Source organism: Pinus tabuliformis, chromosome 5_1, assembly GCF_031772625.1.
Source record: "Pinus tabuliformis cultivar Carrire ecotype Pingquan chromosome 5_1, CPIR1, whole genome shotgun sequence".
In the NCBI taxonomy this organism is placed as follows: Eukaryota; Viridiplantae; Streptophyta; class Pinopsida; order Pinales; family Pinaceae; genus Pinus; species Pinus tabuliformis.
This window is the reverse complement of record NC_142305.1, coordinates 242,566,828-242,587,127: the sequence shown is the minus strand read 5'-3', so window position 1 is coordinate 242,587,127 and position 20,300 is coordinate 242,566,828. Positions and strand designations below refer to the sequence as shown.

At 34.5% G+C, this 20,300-nt stretch overlaps 1 protein-coding gene across 4 annotated transcripts in view; it reads right to left on the bottom strand.

Moving 5' to 3' along the window:
• Positions 1–15,710: 15,710 nt before the first annotated feature.
• The window catches only part of LOC149164313 (la-related protein 1A-like), a 171,353-nt gene continuing 166,763 nt past the window's right edge, over positions 15,711–20,300 (bottom strand). For 2 of the 4 annotated variants that reach the window (XM_089432041.1, XM_089432042.1), the window contains exons 12-14: positions 16,838–16,983; positions 16,639–16,743; positions 15,711–16,544 (exon numbers count right to left, since the gene is read on the bottom strand). In XM_089432041.1, coding sequence (XP_089288167.1) covers positions 16,343–16,544; positions 16,639–16,743; positions 16,838–16,983 — 453 coding nt within the window. In that variant the 3' untranslated portion in view covers positions 15,711–16,342. Of the gene's footprint in view, positions 16,545–16,638; positions 16,744–16,837; positions 16,984–17,435; positions 17,525–17,559; positions 17,623–20,300 lie in introns of those variants that run through there. The other 2 variants (XM_089432044.1, XM_089432043.1) reach the window with 2 other exon arrangements.

Here is a 20,300-nt window from a genome sequence, read left to right as displayed (position 1 = left end):
CTACAAAAGACAAGTTAAGCGGACTTACCCAGAAATAGTTGAGTTGGATGTGTCGAAGACCTCCTGGATGTGTTGTGGGATATTAGAGCTCCAAGACCAATGTGAAGAAGTGAGCTCTGAAGCGTCGAATAAATAAGTTTGAGGCTCATGACGTTCACGCCACAAATCTAGGAAAAAGCGACACTTGGAGGAAGGTTTCTAAAACGATTTTTTCATGTAACCTCCAGCTGCTAAAAATGGCTCCCTAATATCTAGAGAATGATAAAGAGAGAAAAATTGGGCATAATTTGGCATGTAACCTCCAGCTACTAAAAATAGCTCCATTATACTTTCTTTAACAGGGTGATAAAGAGAGAAAAAGTGGGCATAATTTGTCATTAGATCTACCACTACCATAATGACACTCTTTCCTTCAAATTTGGGTTAACTTGTAATAAAATCCATTGAAACTTCTTTCCAATGCTGGTTCGTATCGCTAATGGTTGAAGGAGACATGGGCTCTTGATATTAGGATCCTTTATTTTGTTGGCATACCATACATTCCACCACAATTTTTTGCATATATTCTTTAATACCTTCCTAAAAAAATCTTTATTGATCCTATGGTACATTATCAAGAACCCTGAATCTCATCCTGTAAGAGAAGTGTGTAATTCCAATTGAACGTATTTGAGTTGAGAATTCTTACATAAGTCATCTTGATGCCATAACAAATCACTTTTCCGTGTAATATTTTCTACTGCATCATGGTCCTCCTATAACTGTTGAATGATCTCGTATATCTTTTCATCTTGCTACCATTCTATCCTTGCTTCTTCTACCCAATTAGATTGTGGAATAAAACTAGCACATAGTAAACCATTTGTGTCTTTCGCTTTCCTTGAGAGTGAATCTACCACAATATTTTGTTTTCCCATTTTGTAGATAATTTCAAACTCATATCGTAACATCTTTGTAACCCATTATTTTTTCTCTTCTAAATATAGTCTTTGCTCCAAGAAGTACTTTAGACAATCATGATCTATTTTGACTTTGAAGTATCTTCATATTAGGTCTGGACACCATTTTTTGTCTGCATGCAGTATGCCCAACATTTCTTTTGCATGGATAGGTTTGAGTAATTTATTTCCTTTAATCTCACTACTTTCAAAGGAAAGGGGTCTTCCTTCTTGCATCAAAATTGCACCAATGCATGGCCTAAGGCATCACACTCCAAAATAAATATTTTTGTGAATTTAGGTGTCGCCAAGGAGGGAGTTGTAATTCTTAAGAAAATGTTTCCTTATTCAATAATTTTGTTATAGGTTTTGATATTTGATCATAATTATTGAAGAAGGGAGCATTTTCTTAGCTTTGAACCCAAATATTCCACTTCTTGAACCCAAAAGGCACACTTGGAAGGATTTAAATATATTTGTTTCTCTTCCAATAGTGTCAAGACCTTGTCAACATGTTGTACACGCTCTTCCAACATTTTTTTGTAAATTAGTATGTCATAAAAAAGTACTAGCACAAATTGTCTAAGGAAGGGTTTGAAAATAAAACTCATCGAGCTTTGAAATGTTGAAGGTCCATTTGTACATACAAATGGCATAAACAAAAGCTCATAATGACCCTCATGTGTTCTAAATACTATTTTGGGAATTTCTTCTTGCCTCGTTTTGTTTTGATGATCTCTAGAACAAAGATGCAACTTAGTAAAGAAAATTTCTCCATGCAATTCATCTAACAATTCATCAATGACAGGAATGGGAACATTATTTTTTATTGTCATTTTTTTGAGCTATATATTGTCTAGACACATGCCATGAACCATCCTTTTTTATAACCATCACCACTAATAAAGAGAAAGCACTCTAGCTTGATTGAATGATGCCTTCCTCTAACATTTCTTGAACCATACACTCAATCTCACTCTTTTGTGCATGTGGATATATGTAAGACATAATGTTAAGTGGTGCATGTCTAGGTTGCAAATAAAGAGAATGGCCATGTTCTTGGACAGGTGGAAGACCCTTAGGCATTTCTCCAAATACCTTATCATGATTGTTGATAACTTTTTCAAGATCCACTAGAGAATTGTCACTTTACTGGGTTTCCCTTGGATACCTCTAATCTCAATTCCTTTGTATCAGAGAAAAATCTTATGAAAATATCTTGGAAAGTAAGGGTCACATTTCCCAATGGTTGTAACCATTAAACCCATGATACAATATCAAAACCATCATTTGGATTGCAATCATGGGACTAACCTATAAATAATCCCCCATATTCAACTTAATATTATTGCACTGCACTGAACATTCTATGGTACCACCATCTGCAATCATCACTTCAAATTTCGTAGTTGGATATACAAGTCAATTAATATTTTTTGTCAATTTTTAATTGATGAAGTTATGTGTACTACCTTAATCAATCAATACTATTACCCTTTTGATATATCCTTCTATATTGAATGTTTGTGAAGTATTGATGCCAACCAATGCATGACAAGATATTGTTGGAGTAGTTTCTCCTAGCTCTAGATATTGTGAAGTTTCCACTTATTGATCTTCTCCATCTTCACAGTGTATGTAGAACAATTTCTTCTCACTGAATTTATGCCCTTTACTATACTTGTTTTCACAGTTGAGACATTCTGTTTACTCTTTTTTCATCTATTTGTTGAGGAGAAAGTCTTGTACGTTTAGGAAAGGTAACCTAATTTTCTCTATAGTTATTATTGACCAATTTTCTAGTGGTCATGTTTTTAGTTTCAACTCTCCTTGTCAGACTGAAAGCATGCTCTAAATATTTAGGTTCAAATAAATGCACCTCATGTTGGATGTTTTTCTGTAAAGTAGCCATAAATAGGTTTAACAATTTATCCTCTGAAATATTCTTTACTCTAAGACTCAACTTTATAATTGTTGAATGTGCTATGTAACATGACTTGTTTGTCAAAGATTTACCAAATGACTAAAGAATGTGTTGCTCTTAATATCTCCAGAATGTGCTATCAATTCCTCTATAAAAATAGACCAATATATAACATAGTCATTTTTTCTTTCACAAAGCCATTGATAGCATACATGTTGGTATTGTTTTAAAAGCATTGATTCACTATTTACCTTTTGTAAGAATGTCATTTGGTGTATGTCAAAGTATTAATCCATTTGAAATAACTATGTCATAGGATCATTACCATCAAATTTCCTCATATCAATCTTTAGAATGTAGTAGTTCCTAGGTGCTGAATTGAAGCCCTGGTGATGTGGATTTTGGATTGAAAATTCATGATTATGGTTATGTGATTCAAAATTTGTACTCTCCAAATGTGACAGATTAATTATTAAAAGCTTGCTTCTCCTTATGTTCACGATTTCCTTGGATCTCTACATTACTTTTAGAAAGTCTCTCAAAGATAAGATTTTCCATCACAATCATCGATTTTTGTATTTCTTCCTTATTTTCATTCATCTTCATTTATATTTCTTCCTTATTTTCATTCATCTTAATTTCTATTCCTTCCTTATTTTCATTCATCTTCTTTTGCATTTCTCTTTTAAACTTTTTTGGAGAACCTCACAAATCCACATTTTTCAACATATTATCATCCATTTCATTAGCTTTCTTCTCTAATAGAGGTAACTTAAATTCTAAGTATTCACTTTCTTCATGATTCAAAGATAAGTCTTAAGTCAATTTAATTAGTGTAGTAGCTTTCTTTGGAGGCACGTTGGAAAATAATAATAAACCTCCTCTTTATTACAACCAAGAAAAAGAGGGGATATACAAATGAATAGTTAGGTCAATAGTAAGTTGTGTACCTTAATTTGGAGAATATTAGGATGGTTGAAGATTTATTGATATATATCTAATATTTGAGGCCTTATAGATCTGAAGAAAAAAATAAATAAATAAATAAATAGATAAATAAATAAATTGTGATACTTTGATTTGTAGTTTCTACAATTCTACAGGTGTGAACTAAATCTGATGTTCCAACCAAAAGTTAACATAACTTTCCCAAAAATTGATTTTTTTTTGCCTAAATTTAGCACTTGTACCTAAGGTACTTCTATATGTCTTCTTGAATTCTTGAAGATTTCATAGTCTCAAAAATTCCAAACAAGAAGATATAGCCAAAATACCAAGATAACCTACTTAAAATTTATTTCATGATTGTTCACAAACCTTAACTTCCATAAGGTATAAATCCCAATATATAGTGAACCAAAATCTAAAAATGAAACTGGATATTCCCCGATATTTCTCCTTAATATGGTCGAAGTTTCAATTTTCAAACTTTATAGAAAAATGTATAGCAAAAATGCCTCACTAAAATGTTTGAGACTTAATTATGGAGCATACAAAAAATCTAACTTCCTTGGAGCATATCTCCAAATATAGAAAACCAAGATCTAAAACTTGGACTAGATGTTCACCATGATTTCTCATCAACGTGGTCAAAGTTTCACAATCTGAAGCCTTATAGAGAAAAGGTATAGATAAATGTTGAATTGAGCTAGTTAAGATGTAATTCAGGAGCATCCAAAAATCCTAACTTCCTTGGACCATACCTCTAAACTTATAGTGAACCAAGATCTAAAACTTGAACCACAAAATGCTTAGGATGCCTTGTGAATATTTTCTTGGCTTCACTTTGTAAAACCTCCTAGAAAAAATGATATAGCGAAAATGCCATGATGACCTATTTGAAGCAGCAAAACCAAAGATCTTATACCAAATGTTATGATCCTTGTACCTTAAGAAAGATAATAAATCAATAATTACAGTCCACTTCAAGAGGGAAACATCCTTATACAATAAATATAATGAACAAGACAATAATTGATGGTCCTAAGACTAGGTTTCCTTAGTATGTGTGTGTGTGTAGGACACAATGGATACAATTATAATAACATGGCACGATGAGGGGTTTCAGTGTACACAACAATATAACAATAGAAATGCAATCACTCAATATCTAGTGCTTAATAAAGGGTATTTGGGTTAACACGGGGCTTATGTAGGGCTTAACATGGCTCCCCTTCACACGGTCTTTGTCATCTATCAACTTATTGAGCTTCGGGAAATTCACAATATTTCACTCCTCTAACATTTTCCTTGATCCTCATATGAGTATACCTAGAGTTACCAACTCTGATACCAAATTGAAAAATTAATTTGTACACACACAAAACTATTATATATATTCAAACACAAATAAAATACATTTATATAATTGGAGTAAGATCCAAGTAATCCAAAACTTACTGAGAAGTTGAGAGAACATCTCAAAAACCTCCAATAAACCCAAACCTATTTATTAATCTAACCATTATTACTAACATTAATTTCTTATCAATATCACGCTTAATTTTATCATTAATTTTTTGCAATCAAGTATCACTCCTAACTTCATAATTAAATACTTCTAAGAATAATTTTGAGAGAAATAACTAAAGACTTCTCAGAGTACTTTGGAAGGAAATATAATATATAAGAATAACCACATGCAATGCAAGACATTTTCTATACACCCTTCTCATGATCATAATAGATCTTTTGTGGACTCCAACCAGTGGTAGTCCTTGCCCGACAAATTTTATTCATGTTATCAATATTTTACTGAAAACAAAAATTATGCATTCCATTAAATTGAATTCAAGTGTTTGATGCTCATACACACCACCACAAACTACCAACAAAACTAAATGTTCCTTGTCTCTTTATTTATGGGTATTTATTGAATTATGATTCAATAAGCTTGCAAGGAGCTAGCAAGATTCCTTTCTTCTCATTTGTATAATGTGAATTAATATTCACTAAATTTATTGTAGTCAATATTATAACCCTACATTTTGGAACATTGGAAATATAATGTGTATGGTATCCATCCCGATTTAAAACAAAAATGTTAAAATTTCTTTAATGCATTTAAAAGTAAGATGCCATGGTATATTTTGTTGGTTCTCACTATTCGCTCTATTCTTTAGTTTTATTTACATAGCTCTACAACATGTTAGTTTGATTGGAAAAATGATTTCAATCAAACTATTGTTTTAAAATAAATAAATTTTTCATCACTTTGATAAAACAACAATAATAAGAATAAGTGAATTAGTGAATATTAATTAAAATAAAATAAAATTTCACCAACTTCACTGCAATGAACTCATTATCCTGATGATGGGTCCCCTTTGGATTCGAAATGTCGACAAGATTCAGGTAACACTAGAAAATCTGAACTATCTTTTTCTAGAAGGCCACAGAAATTTAAAATCTAACAATCTATATTAATTAAAATAAAACTAGCACAATCACATTTAATAATGTTGTTGATATACATTGATCTATGGTCTACTTATTTTCATAATGTTCTATAATTATCCTCCAAGAGTATAATGGATTACCTATAACCATAAAGTTAGTTTTATATATATATATATATATATATATATATATATATATATATATATATATATATATATATATATTCTAGAAAGTCAATTAAATTAATATACATGATTAGATCATAAATGAGGCAACAGCCCCACAGAAGAGGCCAAGTAGAGAAATCAAGACCATTGATCAAAGGCAATAGTGGATAAATGGATCTCATCACACACAAAGGGAAATATTATTCTTTTTGTTAGTTCAAGCTTGATGTGAGATATGGGACACAAATCTCAACCAATTTATACTATTATATATATATAGAGAGAGAGAGAGACGTGCACACACTCTTAATGTTAATGTAATAAAATTAATGTTTAAATAGTTATATAAATGTAAATAAAATGATAATTAGGATATTAATAAAATAGCATTTAATCAAATATTATTATAGAGTTTAGTTCAATATGATTATGTGATATGAACAAAAAAAAAAAGATGGTGAGGTTTTACGTTCCTTCACTTCTCTTTTTAGTTTAGCTTTCTATAAAAAATAAAATTTTATTAAAAGACGCTATTAAAATATTTTCAACAATATGTTGATATCAATTTCCAAAGAATGACAAATATAAAAATCATGAAGCACAATTCTATGGAACAGTGGGAATTTAAGAAAGTCGAATATGGTTTTCAAGAAATAATATTGGAATAGTGCTTTCTAATTACACATTAGGAAATTTAGTACTCCTTGGATTGATGACGACTAGTGGAAAATGAATACCATTAAAATGGATAGCAGTTGAATGTCCTTTCAAAGCTTTGACGACAATTTTTTGTGTAGATGATTTATGGTTTCTCATGCATTATATGTATGCTTGTTGGCTCCAAACTTGTTTCTGAAAGTTCTAGGCAAGAGGTTTGCTTCATTTGTTATGGAAGTGACAAGTGTTCTCGAGGTTTGGTTTATCATATATTTATTCTTTTTTGAATTTCCAATCTTGTTGGTATCATCGTTGTGGAGAATATTTTTCTGTGAAGTGCCTTTTGAAATTGTTTTATTTTCAGCCAAGACTACTTTATATGGAAATTTTATCATGGTTTTGAAAGACAATGTTGATATTCTTGGCCTTATAAATTTGGCGTTGGATCAAAATCTATTGTAGTAGTCTCAGAGAACTGGTAGCCGGGGAGGGGCTTGTTGAAGGAAATGTAACTAGGCTAGGTCTTCTTAAATGTAATTTGTATTTATTCAAGAAAAAAGAAATTACTTTTTGTAATATTTGTTAATGAGTTTCTTGCTCATTGAAAATAGGCCAAGCACATTTTAAAAGTGCTTCTAGAAAGTCAAAGTCAAAATATAATTATGATAAGACCCTTTGAGGGCTTGTTACATCATGTACGAGGTCATGGAAACATCTCCAAGCAAATTCAAATCCTCTCCTAACATCAACGAAGTCTCCAAGCAGCAAAACAATGGATAAAAGACGAATTTTGGTGTAAACTATCATGTTGGCCTAGAGGATAGTCAAGTTGGCCTAAAGAGGATGGTCAGGCCTCTATTTATAGAGGTTGTCCACTCCTCATACAACACAACAACTCTCTCTCAAATCCATAAGCAAGAAGAGGGCTAAAAGGACGAAGAAAAGACAAGAAGAGGGCCACAAGGGCAGCGAGATAAGGAGACATAACAGCGAAGGTAAGAAGGCCATTCTTGAAGCAGCTACAGCCACACGTGCGAGGTTAAGGAAGGACTATCTGCAGTCATAGCAACAATCATCATATACCATTGTTTTCGCTGCGAAATAGGCCTACAAGGCCTCTCTCTCCAACAAAGAAGCAAAGAAAAGACAACGAGGTAAAGAGGATTGTTTCTAGGGTTTTTGTCCACACGTGCGAAGATTCCAGAAGTCAACTTATGCAGATTTAACATCAGTTGAAGACAGTACACTTAAAGGCCTCATTTAGATATACACCTAAGCCTACAAGGTATCCAAGGAAAGTGAAGAAGGCTCTCCCTATAACGAAGACAAGAAGCCCTAATGTTCTAGGGTTCTCCTAAGAAGAGAAGAAGCAAAAGAAGGGCGAAGTGTTGAGGAGCAGAGTGTCGAAAGACAGAGGTCCATATGCCAGAATTTATAGTGCAAAAAGGGGAAGGATTTGACTTGTGCTTGGAGGATCCTATAGTCAAGAGTCTAGAGTTTGGCAGTTGTTCAAATAAGAAGCTTCAATAAGAGAAAAATTACAAAGGTTTTTCCTCTCAAGAGTGGAGAGGTTTTGTCCCTAGCAGAAAGCCAAACTGTGTTCTTGTTATTTTGTTTTGGTGGCAGTTTGATGAAGTACACACATATGCACTAATAAAAAGAAGAAGCATAAGCTAACAAGAAAAGTAAAAAGACTTCACAAATTGTTATCAAGTAACAAAGAATCATCACAACACTACTTTGCCCTAGATTCTTCAACATTGTATCAGAGGGTACGGTGACACATCAAGGAAATGGCAACTCAAGAACACTCATCAAGGAGAAGCATTTACAAAGCTGAAGCATCAAGCCTAGAAGTCTCAATCACTTCAAGGACAAGAAGGGACTACAATCTATCATTCACAAAGGAGGTCTACAAAGCTAGAAGAAGAGCCCTACATAAAGGCACCTACAAAGAAGAGCATATTGGAGCAAGACCTACATCAAGCTACAAGTCATCAAGCAAATCTCATCATCAAGCAAGTCCACTTGAAGAAGGCAACTTGAAGAGCATCAAGATCAAGGGAAGACAACCCACCAAGCCTTCAAGCAGGAAGCAATTCGATTACATCTCAAAATCTATCAAGTAAGTACATGTCGCCTTTTGAATATACATCAATGTCTTTTTGCAAGGAAAACAATAAATTGGTATGTACCAATAACTTTCTTGCATGGAAGAAGAGGATTGATCTACTACTCAAGGAGAATGAACTCCTAGAGCATTTCAAAGGGAATATCATTATCCTTGCTAAGGAGCAGACTCAAGCCTTAGCCAAGTACAATGAGGATGAGGCAAGAGCTCAAAGGATACTGATAGAATCAATCAAAGACTCTCATATTCCTTATGTCTCCAAGTTTGATATATCCAAAGAAATTTATGATAAGCTAGTGTAGTTATTCTCGGTATCCACAACTGGAGAAGTAATATCTTTGAGGAATGAATTGTACAAGATAAAGATAACAAAGGAAGGAATAGCTCCCTACTTCATGAAAATATCTGAAATGAGAGATCAACTTCAAGAGCTTGGGGGAGTCATGTCTGACATAGAAATGACAACTATTGTACTCAATGCTCTACCTGAGGAGTGGGGAAACTTCACATCAAGCACATATGCCAAGAAGGAAGCAACTGCTCTCAGTGAAATGTGGTCTCTATGCAGAACAACGGAAAACAGACTTGAGGCAAAAGAAGATGTGGGCTCAAAGGAGGAAGCATTTGCTACCATAGCCAAAAGAAAGGGTAAATTTAGCAAGTTTGGTCCACGAAAAACAAACAACAAAGGCATGTCCAAAATCAAATGTTTTGGATGCCAAGAATATGGACACTACAAAAGGATTTGTCCTAAGCTAAAGAAGGACAACAATATCAAAAAGAAGAGGGAAGGAGCTCACATAACTCAAGAAATGAAAGAAGGAAAGAAGCAAAAGAAGGAAGATCCTCTGAATCTCTACTATGGCTAGGTCAAACTCTTTACTCCTAGACATCTTTCAAAGTTTTGAGTAGAATAGAAGCATGTAGGAATAAATTAAAATTGCATTGCTAGAAACACCCTCTAGAATCTAGTAGCATGATGTAAACAAAGTCTTAGACACTCATGTAGATGTAACATTTATGAGAACTTTAATGCATGAGTAGAAATATCTTCTAGAATATAGAAGAATGACAAATATAGCCAAAGATATTCATGTAGAAGCAGCATACCTAGTATAGGACCTCATACATGATGAAAGAAAATTGATCATGATAAGAATCTTAGAAGACCTACTTCATCAAAAGAAAGGAAACATTTGCAAGGCAAGGATCTTTAAGATCCTATGATGGAATCTTCAAAATAAGGTTCATGAACCAAGGTAGATGTCTTATTGGGAATTTGGATGGTATGCAGGGAAGCTAAGATGTAGCAAAAAGGGCCACACCAAGGTCAATCAAATGAAGCAAGGATGATCAAAGGAGAATCAAGATGAGGTATGTATGCATCAAAGTTTAAGTCATGTTATCATTTGTATATTATTGAGTCATGGGTATAGTTCTATAACATGATCAAACATGAAAGAATCTATTTCACCAAGGACATGCTCGAAGGCATGCACTACAATGCGATGAAGGTCAACAAAAGAATATGTTCACATAAGGAGCATAAGGTTGTTGACTAAGAAGCAAGAAGAAATGTTGACAAGTCCAGAAAGCAAATGAAGGAATGCTCTCACAAGAAGCATTAGATGGCTGACCTATCTATCTAAGGAGAAGCAAATGAAAAAAAGAGATCAAGCATGTGAAGAACACCATGATCATCGATAATCACTATCTGACAAAGGCATTGAAGATATCTCCCTAAAAAAGGCGGGACAACTCTGATAAAGAAAGGACCCTTGACAGCTATGAAGGCCTTGGAGATACAAAAGGTGAAAATAATTGATTCTACTCTACAGAGATGTCGTGATGAAGAAGCCATCCAACAAAAGAAAAAGCAATGTTGAAGCAATATCAAGATAAAGTCATGATGGGCTACTAGGTCAAAGCATGTAACCTAGCAAGTACTATGAAGCATCCATGAGAACAGTATTACGAAACATTGACAAGATGACAAAGGAGTAGCCAAGATGACAAGAAACCCTGATAGTCACTTTCCACGAAGCAATGACATGACAAACCAAGAAGGAAAGTGATCGATGGATGGTGCTCTAGCTAGAAGGAGTTCAAACAAAGACTTCATGACATCAAGAAATAAAGAAGATCAAGCAACTAAAGGACCCATGAAAAAGAAGTTGTTAATGAAGGAAAGAGTCTCTAGTTAAGAGGGAGCTCTGACAGGTCCCTTATCAAGAGGGAGTTTTTGGATCACCCCTGATTAAATGGGAGTGACAATTGTGTTTTCCATTTCATGGGTCATGCACTAGACCAATCTGGATGAAGGCCATGAATAGAAATGTAGACACAAGATAAACACAACATTCTTGTCTTCACTTTGGAAGAAATAATGTGAAGATTAGGTAATCATCTGGCATTCGATACTCTTTGAAGATGTGTAGGGCATCCAAGACAAAAGTAGGCAAGAGGATCGATATTCTTTGAGGGTTGGGAACCCAAGATAAGAATAGTCCTATAAGGTCATACTCAGTGAACACCCGGGGTATAGCTCATGGTCTCGTAAAGAGATGGAGTTGTTAGTCAAGGCCTTGCATTATGACAATGTTGGTGGATATGATATTATAATAGATGGATTGCAAATCCAGTTTCTCTTATGTGAATTCTTCAAGATTGAAAATCTCCAACACCTTGTAATGTTGTATGAATACCTCCCTAGTTAAGAGGGAGTGTTGAAAGAAATGTAACTAGGCTAGGTTAATTGTAATCTGTATTTATTCGAGAAAAGAGAAATTATTTTTGTAATATTTGTCAATGAGTTTCTTGCTCATTGAAAATAGGTCAAGCACATTTTAAAAGTGATTCTAGAAAGTCATGGTCAAAATATAATTATGATAAGACCCTTTGAGGGCATGTTACATCATATACAAGGTCACGGAAACATCTCCAAGCAAAGTCAAATCCTCTCCTAGCATCAACTAAGTCTCCAACTAGCGAAACAACAGATAAAAGATGAATTTTGGTGTAAATTGTCATGTCAGCTTAGAGGAGAATCAAGTCAGCCTAAAGAGGAGGGATAGACCTCTATTTATAAAGGTTGTCCACTCCTCATACAACACAACTCTCTCTGAAATCCACAAGCAAGAAGCGGGCTAAAAGGACGAAAAAAAGACAAAGGAGGTCTACAAGGGCAGCGAGATAAGGAGACAGAACAACGAAGGTAAGGACGCAATTTCTGAAGCAACTACAACCACATGTGCGAGGTTAAGGACTATCTGCAATCATAGCAGCAGTCATCATATACCATTGTTTTGGGTGTGAAATAGGCTTACAAGGCCTCTCTCTCTAGCAAAGAAAAGACAACGAGGTAAAGAGGATTGTTTCTAGGGTTCTATCCACACGTGCGAAAATTCCAGAAGTCAACTTATGAAGATTTAACAGCAATTGAAGATAGTACACTTAAAGGCCTCATTCAAATATACACCTAAGCCTACAAGGTATCCAAGGAAATCAAAAAAAAGGCTCTCCCTATAACGAAGACAAGAAGCCCTAATGTTCTAGTGTTCTCCTAAGAAGAAAAGAAGCCTAAGCAGCAGAAGAAGGGCGAAGTGTTGAGGAGCAGAGTGTCGAAAGACAGAGGTCCATATGCCGGAATTTATAGTGCGGAAAGAGGAAGGATTTGACTTGTGCTTGGAGGATCCTATTGTCAAGGGTCTAGGGTTTGGTAGTTGTTCAAATAAGAAGCTTCAATAAGAGAAAAAATACAAAGGGTTTTCCTCTCAAGAGTGGACAGGTTTTGTCCCTAGCAGAAAGCCAAACTTTGTGTTCTTGCTGTTTTGTTTTGTTAGCAATTTGATGAAGTACACACATATGCACTAATAAAAAGAAGAAGCACAAGCTAACAAGAAAAGTAAAAAGACTTGCACAAATTGTTATCAAGTAACGAAGAATCATCACAACACTACTTTGCCCTAGATTGTTCAACACGGCAAGGTGGACATTTACTTGTGTCACTCTATTTTTGTTATTTTGGCAAGGTATACCATAGTGTAGTTGTTACTATTGCAACAGTGAGAGCGAAGAAATGGCCAAAGGAGGTAATGGCAAAAGCAATCAGTAAGAGTTAATATAGTGAGCCAAGATATCTTAATGTCAATGAATAACATGTTGGAACTTCAATAAAGGCTTGGGCGGCTATAAGATGAATTGGGCAATATAAAAATTCAACTAGAAGAGTTATTGCAATGCATGAACGGAGAAAATAGAACTCTATTCCGATAGCATAATCAGGACGAGCCCCTTCCTCCAGGAACCATCATTGATCAATAAAAAAATCATTAGCAAATTCTACTGCTTGAAGCCACACCATAGGATGAGACCAAACAAAAAACATGGAGTTGGTTGATTGATATGGCATGGGAAGCACTTGAGTGTAGCTCCTCTGAGGTTTCACTGAATGGTCTTTACATAACTACCAACTCCTCAAATCTACAATTATGCTTTAAACCCTAATTCCTAAGCATTATTGGTTGCTTTGGTACCAATGATTTGGATCATGGGATCTGAAAATCCAATGAAGTTTGTGAATGGTTGAGCTTCCAAATGCAACCCTACAATAAAAGCTTCACAAAAGCCCTATATTTACCAATGCACGAAATTTAACAATAACAATTAAAGATATGCACCATGATGCATTAATAAAATGCACCGCCATGAAAGAAAGATAGACAAAAGAATTACATTTGGCGCGAGCATTACATTTTCATTATGGTTTTTGTCAATATTCCCAAAACCTATGGTAATCATAAATTTGATGCCCTAAATTTCCTAGCAATTGAGAAAGTCATAACTAGATGTAACTATAAATTTTGAAATTCTTTAGGGGAAAATCCCATACAAGATTATGTTGCAACTAATGGGACCACCTCATAAGTTAAACCTCTCTTATTGAAATTGTTTCACACCTTTATAATATGAATTAAATACATCAATAATCTCGGGTAAAACAGTCATTATTCGTCTATAATTCTGCCCCCTAAATTTGTTTTAGTTCTATTTAAATCACACTTAAGTCTTTAAGACAGTCATTATTTGACAATAATTCTGCCCCCTAAATGTGTTTTAGTTCAGCCATTATTTGACTATAATTCTGCCGCCCTAATTTGTTTTAGTTCTATTTAAATCAGACTTAAGTCTTTAAGACAGTCATTATTTGACAATAATTCTGCCCCCTAAATTTGTTTTAGTTCTATTTAAATCGCTTGAGTCTTTTCTTGTTCCACACGTATCTCATTTGGAACACCACAAGATGAATATAACATGTTCTGATCACAATCAATTTCTCACCAATATTGTTAGGCATTTCGCTAAATCCATATCAACATAAACTCAGTTTCCACCAACAGACTTACAGGTTTTCTACCCACAAATCTGAAAAACTATCCCTTAAACTTCCTCACAACGATATAGACCTGCATTCCCTCTGCATACCTTAATGTCAATGCACCCCATATTATGACACATATGTTAACCGTCACTATCCTTATTCTAATTATTTATAAACCTTTTGTATCCACTTAATGTGACCTTTGTACTCATTTCTCATCATATATGATTTGCTAGTGTCTTAAACCAAATATCCTCACCTTATCCTTTGCGGGCATTTATCCTGATCACATTAATTCATTGCAAAAATGAAAAAAATGAATTGGAGTCAAAAATTACTCTCTTCTACAACTATAGCCCATCCAAACATAAATTGCATCTCACTAGCTATTTCAAAAAATATCTACTATTGCACTTTCAAGAGACTGCATTCTTATAGGTAGAGCTTCACTGTAAGTGGATGTAACCGCACCAATAGAAATTGGACAGACCGCTTCACACCTCCCAAGGTACAGTAAGACCAGGGCTTCCTCTTAATACGCGAGGTTGCTGCCTCCTACGCCTGGGAAAACTCAACTCAGTAATAAGTTGTAATTAATAGACTTATTTTAAAAACTAATAATTCAGACCAGCTTAAATTTAAACAAACAAACAAAAAAATACGAATCCATGCTCAGCAGCACTCTGAAAAAGACCACCCGAATAATATCATATTTCGTTCAACACAAAGCATCCAATTATTATATATGACGCAAGAATTTTGGTATTAAGATATACTTCCAATAATTTCCCAATTAAATTTTGTGTAAAACCATAATTAACGAATCGCATCAATAATTTTAGTTTAAGATAACAGCCAAGCATTGGATACTTTCAGCGCAAACATATACAGTACCTGAACATCATGAATGTCGCCGAATATTTGAAAACGTACAGAGGCAGCCATGATGCAACTAAAACAACCTCTGACCACGTGTCATTACAAAAATGAAATAAAAATAAATAAAAAACATATTGCATGGATTGCCTGTTCCATATGTATTAATAATAACAGCCATTAAAATTAAGGAATGAATAGCGGTGCAATCTCCTTAGACGGTAACTTAAAAGACACATTTCATGAAAAAAAAAAGATATAAATTCCCTTCAGAACTATAACTCGTTTAAGAACTTTGTGATCGTAATTATTTGTGACAGGTACAAACATATTATTTGTATATGTACAAAAAGGAATAAATTGTTCCCCCTTGATTGCAACCAAAAACAGGGCTGGCAGCTATGAAATGATTCCTGCCAATATTAATTGCCACAGCCGCTAGCAACAAATTGCAAGACTTAGATAACAAACTTTGCAGCCACCTTAACTAGCCATTACTCGTATCAAAAAGAAATTCCAACGGCCATGAGCCTAGTGGATGTATAGCTTCACAACCAGAGATTTGACCCCAATTATCAACCTTTCAAGAGGCAGAACAGCAAATGTCAATGTAGTGATGGTAATTCTTCAATTACATTGAGGTTAATGGAGTTTCTCTTGACAAGAAATACGCCTGGAGAAGCCTTGGGAAAAAAATCAGGGCCGTGTGATAAAACTAAATACAGGGTTGTAATGTAAAGAACATCTCGACGTGTATCAGCTAATTTAGCCATACCCTTGAAAATGAGACTGGAACACTGAATAACACAGCAAAAATCCTGATATATGATAAGATATGCAACTGATGGCTCAAATATCAACAAGATTTGCTCAGCAGATGGATATCCCAGTCTTCACATCATCCATAGAGGATAAACCATTGCTCGCTTTCTCATTTGCATTAACATCTTTGGGCAATTTATCTTTTGGTGGAAAGTCGTGTATTGTTCGGAACTCCTCTGTAAGTAACCTTTCCAATTCTTGATGCTTTTTCAAAGGCCCGGCATCCTTCTTGCGATAATGATGAAATGCCCTGAAAAATATTTCATATTTAGATGGATAGGTATCTTAACGTTTCACATATAGTCAGCACTTAATCAAGAACATCAAACAGGAAGAGAATATACCAATATTTTTCAAGACCATAGAGATTCCCCTTCTTGTAGAATTCAATGGTTAACTGTTCAAAATCCTCATAGAGACTTTCCTTAAATTTCTTCTCCAATCCATAGCTGAAAGATCCCACGATAGTTATTTTCTTATGTTCTGACCTTTTGACAGGAAAAAAAAGGATAGCAAACTGCAGCTTATAAATGGAAGTGTCACCTGTAGAACCTAAAAAGGCACTCCATGCCGTAATTATACTTTGCTGCTGCATCTTCCAGTGCTAATCTTCGGAACTCATTATACATGGAGCGGTTGAAATTATTTCTGAGGAAAAATGACCAAAATCTGTAGAGAGTATTCATTTCCTGCATTGACAAAATTATCAGCTACTATCATAACTGAACTGAACTTCACCATTTTACAATTGATGTGCAACATTACAGGAGTGAGGATATCTGCTACACCCTACATGAATTGCCTAACTAGGGGCAGCATGAACATGCTTTCCTGAAATAGTAGTTGTAGGCCAGAACAATTACATTGTAACTGCTTTGATCCCATTAGGTGCCTGAATATGTCCAGAATGAACATGTTGGCCCTCCAATAGTATTCCCAATTTAGAAATTTGATAGATTGATACTAAATATGGTGGTGTTTTAATAGTATTATAAGAGAGAACTCATTAAAAATCATCTACCAACAAATCCTATTTATACTTATTCAATACATATCCCCAGTAATCAGACTCCGTAGGAAGTATTTATTTCCTGCACTGACAAATTATAAGTTACTATCATAACTGAAGCTGGACATTCACCATTTTGCAATTGTCAGTCCACAACAATACAGGATATCTGCTACACGCTACATGAATTCCCTCAACAGGAGCAGCGCGGACATGCCTTCCTGAAATAGTATTTGCAGACTAGAATTGTTACATTATAACTGCTTCAATCCTATTTGAAATTCTGTGCCTGAATGTTCCAAGAATAGACAAATTGGCCCTGAATTTGTATCATCAGATCAGAAATTTAATAGATTGATACTACACTGAAGAATTGTATTATAACCGCTTCAATCCTATTTGAAATTCCATGCCTAAATTATCCAAGAATGAACAAATTGGCCCTCAAATTGTATCTTCAGAACAGAAATTTGATAGATTGATACTGCACTGAAGTATAATTCTATGAATAAGATGAGACAATGTGTTCTAATCATCTACCAACAAATCCTATTTTATGCTACTTCAATAAATCTCCCAAATAATTAGGATGTTACTTTTTCAATATGTCTCCCCACTATCAGACAGATCATAATATTGAAGAAAAAGCACATAATTGTGATAAAGTATCATTTTAAAAAAAAAAACTAAAAACTTTATGGAAAATTCAAGTATCTAATTCAATATAATGGGATCCCCCACAATTATTTCCAGCACGGAGGTCAGAGGATATTGCATTTATATTCATAATAACCATCCAGAATACCAAATTAGTTGTGGAGTATACAAAAACATGTTCAACATAGAAATGGCATCCGTAGTACATTAATGATTAATTATTCGAACATCAACCGTCTACATTCTAGCAATTACAAATGAACATCAATATTTTAAGGCATGTAATAAAAAGTAAACCATTAAATCATTGAAATATAGGTCATTTACACACTTAGGTGGAAAGACTGAGAAGTCCAAATTCAAAACACTAATCTATCTATGACAAATAACGTAGTGAACCTATCTATTATTCTCTCCTCCTTACAGAACCACTGTAGGAATGTAGGAAGCGTATTGGAACACTGTGCCAGACCACTGTCCCATGCGTTGATAGGTGGTTGCCATTGATGTCAACCCAAGCAACACCGGGAGCTACCCCGATCTTCGTCAGAAAATTTGGCATGCAAATTCGTGGTTTCTCGCATCCAAATCACGCTAGTTAGGTTCTCCTCGAAAAGATATTTCCGGTGGTATGTGGCATGTCAAATAATTCTTTACGGTTTGAAAGATATTTGCATTTTAAGTTGAAGACCCAGTTTTGTGGGCTACAATCCCAAGGGGTAGTGACATGACACCTTATCATTAATTTAAGGGTTTGAAATTTTGAACTACTCATATTGACAGTGATATCTCCTCTTGAAAAATGAAGGTACTCAACAAAGTTAGAAGCAGTGGATAGGAAGTTTATTCACCAAAAGAGGTTGTCAATATATGACAGTAATTCTCGTCACAATCTCATTGTGTATAAGTTGACTAACTTAAAGAACCAAAGGCAATAAACCAATCATTGACTTCACAACCGTGGTAGGACCAAATGCACTAACCCAATCATTGATTTCAAATTCTAGTGGAATTGAAAATATTTCTAGGTATGATCCTTAACACAAATATTAAATAAGGTTATTAAGGGTAATTAATTAAGTTTAGTGGAAGCATCATTTTAGGAAACATATTAAATTACTTTTACTTCATAAGACCAATATCTCTCCCTATCTAGCGCACGTCCTTCCTTAGCATAATTGACACAAATAAATTAAATTTTTTAATGTTATAACTCCTTGAGAAGTCCTCCTAACCTCCAACGTTCAACCTAATGAAGCCCCTCATAATCTAAACTTATGTCTATAAATATAGACCCATCATCTCTCACAATGTATACACGATAATCTTTTGAGGAAGAATACTCCGAAATTTTCAGCCCTAGAAGAAGTTATCGCAGAGACTAAAACGGTTAGAGCATGCTTGTGGTTCATTTGTTTGATGTTCGTTCCATTACAGGCAGAAGGTGTTTTCGGCCCTCATTAGGGCAACATTCTCTGAAATGTCGCATAGATATTTTCCCTTCTGTTTTGAAATTTTGTGATTTGTTGTACTGTAATACTACAGTTTTGATAAAGAGCGTGGGTATTTGGCATAAAGGAAGACAGCGAGAGGTAGAATATTTAGTTTAAGGTTTCTCGGCCTTGATGATCAAGTCTTATACCTTCCTACAGGTCATCTCCTGAAGATCAGTCCTATGATAACGACTAAAAGGGACTCCTCCTACCACTCAATCATAATGAAGGACTGAAAGGAACAGGTCTTGCAATAATAATTTGTTACAAGTACAGCAAAGATATAAAAGTGATGAAGGACGGTCCTTCTTTGGCATAACCGTAACTTGGTCATCCAGTATAAATCTCCTTCAGTTTGGTCAATTAACATATCACGATCTATGGAACAGTCAAGGTAATGTGTGTCATTGTGTAGGTGGAGGAGATCAGCTAAAGGAACAACCACAGGTCAGTTATTTGTAATACTGTAGCACGTTCCTTTTTGTTTTAATTCTGGTTAAGGGTTGTTGAGATTTGTTTTAGGTCTGGCCAAGGTATGTTAAGGGCTAGCCTTTAAGGCTGTTATAGGTCCAGTTAGGCCTAAATCTGTTTGTTGAGCATGTCTAGAATTAGTCCAGAACAGTCTTTGTAATGTTGTTTTATAGCATCTGTTACAAATAAACTATATATAAATAATATAAATATAAGTAATAAGGATAATTGTAATAATGATTAGTTAATTAATAATTAGGTTGAAGAAGCATGTCTAAATGGGACATGACTCTCCATGAAGAAACACCTGCCTAATATATAAGCAGGTCCCTAACTCTGATTGTATCATCATTCTCATTCATACATCTTAATAAAT